Source organism: Anopheles aquasalis, chromosome 2, assembly GCF_943734665.1.
Source record: "Anopheles aquasalis chromosome 2, idAnoAquaMG_Q_19, whole genome shotgun sequence".
Lineage (NCBI taxonomy): Eukaryota > Metazoa > Arthropoda > Insecta > Diptera > Culicidae > Anopheles > Anopheles aquasalis.
Window position 1 is genome coordinate 73,235,647 of NC_064877.1, and position 7,500 is coordinate 73,243,146.

Genomic DNA, 7,500 nt, shown 5'->3' on the forward strand with positions numbered 1-7,500 from the left:
CAACCACCACCACCGACCGGTGGTGGCTCTTTTCCACCACCGAGCATAATCGATCGTCCTGGACCGCCGGTTTTTGGTCCATCGGGAGTGCCGACGAGTTCGGGCATTGATCTGCCCACCACCATCAACGGTGGCTTCGTGGACACCTCCCGTCCAAATGGTGGCCCCGAATACACGGGTAGTTCCACAGGACCAACCAGTGGCAGTACAGTGCCTGGCACGACCGGAACGTACGGTCCAACGAGTGGTGAAACGCTTCCCGAAACGACGGCTCCAGCGGAAGAGTTTTACACTACGAAGGACAGTCACAGCCATCCCACTGGTGGAAATCCTTATCTACCGACGAGTACGGCTGCCACTGGACCACATTATGGGCTGGCCACGGGCGGTGATCGTTACTCACCGAGTCAACCCGGTCCCGGTCCAACCGGTATGCCGGATCGCGAGAATCCAACAAAGTATCCGTTCGATCAGAGACCATCGTACGGTGGCGTGGTGAGTGGATCCGGAGGCCCATCGAAGCCTGGCACTTATCCGTACACGTTCCCGATGCTATATGAAACAAACTATCCGCTACCGAACAAACAGAACGGTTATCCGGAGATCTACGCCCAGAATGTACCGACGCTGGACAACAACTATCTGCGACCGGAGTACGGTGGCACGAGCTTCGGTGGTCGTCCTGGCCAAGGGGGACCAACGGGAAGCACTCCAACGATCGGTAGTGGACCATCTGGTTACGGGGGCATACAGCGACCGAGTTCAAGTGGATCCTCAGGATATGGTGGAGTAGGAGGAGGAAATCCAACTGGAATACGACCACCAGCATCAGTATCCTCACCGGGATCGAGTGGTTACGGAGTGGTGGATCGTGGTCCAGCACGTCCCTCGGGCCCGGTGCAGACCTCCGGATATGGTGTGGTGCGCCCAGTGCCACCACCACCACCACCTCCTGCGACGGCCGTCGGTGGTTATCACGTACACGAAGACAAACCAGATCCACACACGCCAACGCACTCGACGCAGACGTCACACAAACGCCGTAAGTGATTGCTCAATCGAGACCACATTACCGGTCGCTAAATGTCTAGAATAATTAAACACTTTCGTTCTGCTGACTGCACACGGTCACAATGTTAACGCAAACACATGCTGCGTGCTCCGGCGCACTTTATCATCAAACTGTCAACCAGAGTAGGGCAAACTCATCGAGGGTATCAAAAGAGCTCGATCATTGATCTTTGGGACAACGTTTCTAGATTGTTGATTACGAACGCCTTCATAACATTGCACTGTCCGTAGGTTTCATAACTCCACAACAAACAGTCGCTAGTCGCTCGAGTTCTGTGAATGAGTTCTAGGTGGCCATCATTATCTAATTCATGCCTCGCAAATGATGTCGTGTACAGGGCACGCACTGCTGTCTGCTTCACACCTCATCACGGTGCAACAGACTGAAAACGCACACACCCTCGATAGCGCGGACAGGGCATCAAGCAGGGCAAGGGCACACACCTGGGCGTACGTTCTGGTGTTAGAACACTTTACACTTCCTCCGTGGGGTGCATTGACAAGCGCACGCTGTTGCTACCAGTGCTGCAGAGCGAACATGGCAGAGAGAACAATTTCATTGCCATTACCCACAGTAATTGCTGTGGCTGTGACGTTCTGGGGCTAGGTTAGGTTGTTCTCTGCTTTCCTGTGGATGAAGCGCCAACCAACAGTCAACGAACAGGCCCCTGGTCTCACGGACAGGAAGGGCGTTCGTATCCATCCAATTATGACACCAATTATGTAGCGCAAAGCACATAGCGCACTACAACCGGAGCTACTGGAGCAGTCAATCGCTCCTCGTGTAGGCCTGTTCTAGGGTTAAAGCTTTCCGAAGGTTATGCATGGCAAGTGTGCTTCCGTTTTATGTTAAATTTTATGATAGGCCCACGTTGGACGAATTCATTGGCACAATTCATCATATTCTTAGGCGGTGTTTTCCCCGCTACTTCCTTATGGCAGCATCTGTTAACACGGGTACGCTAGATCGTCGATATGATTACGTTGGTGGCCGACGATGCACTAGACAAACGATTGGTTAATCAGCAAACAGCAAGTGGAGACACGATGGCCAATGGCGAGAATGGCCACGCAGCACCGCTGTTCGTTACACATTAGACCGTTAGAGCGGGCGCTAGAGAGAAGGGGCTGTCAGTCTCCGGACCCCTTTGATGACTTTATGACTCTTGTTCGGACATAAACTTTCTGCGTTCTGCGTTACGTGCCACTGGAAGTGGCCCGGGCTGGAGGGTTGGGTTTCACTTACGAAACGACGATGCTGCTGCTGCTGCTGCTGCTGACAGGCGGCAATGCACTACTCCCTTCGCAATACTGCAACAGTGCGCTGGCCAGTGTGTGAACTGGTAAAATCGCAAAACACTTACGGGGCTGCTTCCTGTAGGAAAAAGAGTTCAAACACGGCACGCGTTGTCTATTTGTTCAGCGAGTCCGTACAAGATGGTGCGATGGCGTACGCAGCTAGCGTGTAATCATCTTTGTTTCTATGAACCAAGCCCGTGTCCCGTAGGATGGCACCTCACAAAGGATCGTTATGCGTTGTGCTTTGGTGAAGCAGTGGAGATGAAGATCGTTTGAATTCAAATTAATGCCATGCATAGAAAGAGACCCTAGACGAGTTCACTTCCTTCCGCCGGTTGGGGTCAATGGTTCAGAGCGTTTCGATGACTTGCGAGAACCCAGCAATCTCAGGCAATGATAAGGTGGAACCCCCTCCCCTCTCATCATAAACCTGCGACTGCGATTCGTGTGCTGCTTAGAACAAAAATGCAAAAAAACGAATCCATCCACTCACAGAAGTCGCGGGTACAAAAGACCTTCACCGAAATAGTAAGCGAGAGATTTGCATAATTTAGTTGAATGGCGGGCGGTGGCTGGTTTGCGAACGATCAAAATGAGGCGCGAGCGGCCGCCCACACACAATCGTTAACCTCAACCAGTTCCGATACAGATGGGGGTATCATATCATCATCTTCCTTGAATTGGCACGCACCATGGCATGCTGTTGTTTTAATCGTTTCAGAATAGCAACATCGGTGCTGACAGCAGCACAGGCGGGCGTGCAACATAGTAGGCTACAGGTTGGAAATGCAAAGCAGCTCTTGTTCATCATTCTTTCCCTCGTAAATCAGCGTTTGATGCTTGTAAATCAGAACATTTAACAGTTTTTGTTGAGTTAGAGTCCCTCTTTGCTGACAGACGACGCGTTTGCTCACTGCATTAAATTCTTAAATGAATGTTTATTAATTAAAACATTCTTCAAGCTGTTTAGCCACACTCGAGGCGACTATTTGGTACAAGAAATCGGATGTTTCGAGAAGTGATCGTGCACCGATCGTACGAACTCAATAGTCAAACAAATTTGAATCGTCATGCTGACTAGCACCGTGTCAGAATCGTCACAACGGAAAGGACAGAGGGCTGCATGCTTCTACCCCCCCCAAAAAAAAAAACACGACAGCACCTGTGCCATAGAGATTACTGGGTGCACCAGAGTGTACCACATGATTAATTAAATATTCAATGTCTCTCCCCCCCCCACCCGAAACGAGGACTGACTGAAACACCCATTAGTCCCTTTAGCCGAAAAAGACCTTCAACGTGGATCGTTCATTGATGGAAAACAAAACCCAAAAACGTTTCATGTCGCACTCGAAAACGCGAATCCGTTCGAAAACCTCTCCCTCCCTACCTCCCTCCCGCCACCATGCCCGCTATGCTAATTAATGTCTGCGCGAGTTGGCCCAAAGTCAAGCTCGCTGGCTCACAGTGGGGTCCCCTATTTTTTTTTTTTGGCCGCCACGGTTTTCCTTTTTGACACCCATGCACTCTACCGCGGGGAGCGTTCCGGTTCGTTCCGGTGAGAAAATCAAGTGCACGCATGGGGCGTTTTGTTGGACTTGGCGAACATTAGGCAGGCCCGAAAAAACCCTCGAATTCGGTGGAGAGGACAATGTTTGGTGGATTGACGTACCCCTTCTTTTGCGTTTTTTTTTGTCATGTTGAGGTAGTCCACTGGTACGGTGCCTGCCATTCTAAGCTCTCCTAGCCCCAAAGCTCCCTTCCAGAAGTCGTCGTCGGCTAGCGCGGATTTACGTCATCCCACCAAACGATCGGAGGCTGCCTCCGCTTTCCGCGAAAATCTCAACACTTCAAGCCACCGTTCGCGAGGCTAGAGTTCACAGTTTCGCTTCGATCGCAGAGACGATCACATCGGGCGCGCTTCTCGCGAGGTGTTGTGGTTGACCGGAACATAAGGAAAACGAAATTTCCATACAGCAGCAGCAGCAGCAGCAGCAACCATTCCCTCGAACGCACCACACGCATTCCGTGGCCAATTAGCTGGGGAGATAAACCGCGGTGCAGATCGGGACGGATGGCAAAAAGCTAATTTACTTTGTTAGCCAGTATAATCGCTTCCCTTATCGCCGGAATCAAGAACGCGTGAGATTGTTTGGTGCAGGGCGGCAGTTGTGTGAGTGATTCCGTGCTCCGATCTGGGACAGCTGATACCGAGGACGCATAATCGTATCGAACCCTGCTCATCTCATTGTGCTTACAATTGACCATTGGCATCGGCACCGTCATCGGCAAATGGACCGTATTGATTCGATTACCGTGATTGGTGCTTAGTTAGCGAATTGTGGTCACTACCATCGGTTCTATTTTTGGTTCTGTGTCGGTTCGTGTGATGTAATGTGTGGCCGGCGTATCGGTTGGAAGTGAAAAGAGTGAAAACTAGAGAGGGTGTTCTAGCCTAGAAACATTGAGAATGATTATCGACAGGAGCGTGTTTGCGATTGTGTGGATAGGCTTAGCAATAATCGTCGTTCCTGGCTACGAAGCATCGACGATCATCATCGTGGAGGATGCCAAAGGTTACGTATATGCGTTTAATCTTCTAAATTGATCCGTTATGAATTGAGGAATCGTTATCCATAATGAGGAATTCGAAGTAATGATTGCCATGCCGGTTAGATTGATTAAACGAATGAATGAATCTTCTGAGTCTAACAGAGCAACAAAGTTAATATGAGGATGAGTTAACATGCAAATAGTAACTTGTTACTCGTTAACTGTGTTCTCTAGATCAAAAAGCACTCAACAAAACCACATCGAAAGCTGCTTGGAACAGCGTGACCGATCCAGAAAGGCTTGGTTGATTTGACGCAAATCGAACTAATTGAAACCAATACCATTCAGATTCAATTACCATAAGATGACGAATGGAAAACCCCCAAAATAGAAGATCTAGAAAATTAGACTCCATTCTAGCGTCGCCACTACAGGTCACCCCAAAAGACACCTATCATCCGTTACGGTACAAGGCAGGTGAATGAGAATCCAATTGAACTTTGTGCTTGTTAACGGCGATAGAGCCAACGGCCACTAGCGCCTACAAGAAAAGCGCTTGAAGGGTGTCGAAATCATCGTTAAACCGTCATCGTAACGGTTCATGTTACTTCGGTTGATGGATTGGACGATTATTTGCAAATGCGCAGCTCTCGGAGGACGGAGGGGTACGGTCCCCCGCACCGGAGCAAAGCAAACATACATCAGCATCATGTACGACAGATGCACAAAAACAATCGATCGTGCAAAGAAAAAACACCTCCCAAAAACACCGCCCTGTCGACGCAATGGCCCCAGTGCGGTGGAGGCGACGGCGATGACGACGACGACGACGACGTTGGCCATTGTATCGCCATCGTTCTGTTCTGGTCTGGTCGAAATGGCGAAATGGCTTGTGAGCCCTAGGGCCGGTTTCGTCCAAAAACGGGGCCCCGCAGACCATTGTTGTAGCACGCTTCGTGTTACACGCCACGATGACAGATACATTGCGACACGGACACTCTGTGTACTCTGTAGCTGGCTGGATGTGTGGCAGGCCCACCACAAGTCGCCCGGTCCACCACAAGACTCTTGAAGGCTTGGTCCAATAAATTCTGGTTACTTTGTAGTGGCCGCTGCTGCGAGGGCAAGAACACTTGAAGACCGCTTCTACACCAGCAGCAGCAGCAGCAGCAGGTGGTTTGTCTTGCGTGTCTTGCATCAGTCCGGGCCCCCGGGAGGGAAGGCAGCGAAGAGTGAGCGAACGATGCGTGACACATTGTGTAATGCGTTGCAAGGTGCCAGCGACCGGAAGATCGACTTTATCTCCTGAAGAACATCTCTCATCAAAGACTGGGAGTGAGATCAGGACCATCAGAAATCATATTCAAAGTAATTCACTCGCCAACACCCTTTCCAAACAGTAGCATCGTGCAGTAGATCGTGCTTGTCTGCCAAGGAAGTACAATCACTTCCTACCGGAACCCGGGGCGCCTTTGTTCAATTTCTGCTTCTGTTCCGCATTGCCATTTCCTGTGAACCAATCCAAGTCACTTTTTTGAGGTTGAGGATGAGTTGGCCTACTTTGGGCGCTCTCGGGTGTTTTCTCTCTCCTCTTTTTCGAAGCCACTTGAACATCATGAAACAATGCAACGTTTCTACAATGCGCTTCAGATGCGATGATGATGGTCTTGACCATGAAACTCAAGCTCGTGACTGACCCAAAACCAGAAGCCACCGCGAAGCGCGCCACTTGGCGCCATTTGGATCGCGTGCAGCGAGACGGCAATTTCCGTCACTCGCTCCGTCTTAATGATGATGAAGATGATGGCTATTATGTTGAAGATTGCAAGCAAGATAAGGTGTCTTTGGGTGGTGGCTAGAACCACCATTTGGGGGACGGGGTAACCTTCTGACGATGCCTAGAACCCCTGCGACGGTGCGTGTGTTGAAACGTTCAGGTGATCACTTCTTCTGATAGCGCGTTTTTTGATCACCCTTCCAATACAGCTTGCTACCGTCGAGTGCTGGCCGGAAAGCGGGTCGCCCCGCACTGGGTGCGCCGTACGCTGATCTGTGAACGCGTCGAAGACTGCCAGCGTGAATGTGGTGAGGAGCGGCGCTTCTCCTGCGAAGGATTCAACTATCGGTAAGGATCCACTGCTGCTATTTTACTTTCTTCTTAGGGCTTAGGGCATTGACTAAATCAACAACTTAACATTTACCAGGCTGGATCCAACGGGCCGTGGACAGGGTGATTGTGAGCTGATCGATCAGCCCCTGTCCCAGATCGATCTGTACTCTAGCCCGCATCAGCGTGATTCGAACTTAATCCGCGATCCGGACTACGACTACTACGAGCGTGATCGTAGCGCATCGGCCAACTGTCGATCGTCGTGTAAGGACTGTGTGCTGAAGCCGTTCCGTCCGACGTTGGAGTTTGTGCGTCCCACAACCTACCGGCCACATCATCCCGAGAACTACAAACCCTTCCCGGCCGATCCGCATCCGTACGAGGAGGATCGTTACAAACCGATCACGGCGATCGACAAATATCGACCACCGATGTACGTGCGACCCGAATTCGAACGCTACAGTCCT

At 50.7% G+C, this 7,500-nt stretch overlaps 1 protein-coding gene across 1 annotated transcript in view; it reads left to right on the top strand.

The window, feature by feature from the left end:
• LOC126571606 (uncharacterized) overlaps positions 1-7,500 on the top strand; it is a 14,516-nt gene that overhangs the window by 2,843 nt on the left and 4,173 nt on the right. Inside the window, exons 4-7 of the mRNA XM_050230270.1 lie at positions 1-151; positions 191-1,042; positions 6,910-7,048; positions 7,128-7,500. The exon at positions 1-151 is cut by the window's left edge and continues 89 nt beyond it; the exon at positions 7,128-7,500 is cut by the window's right edge and continues 931 nt beyond it. Coding sequence (XP_050086227.1) covers positions 1-151; positions 191-1,042; positions 6,910-7,048; positions 7,128-7,500 — 1,515 coding nt within the window. The remainder of the gene's footprint in view (positions 152-190; positions 1,043-6,909; positions 7,049-7,127) is intronic.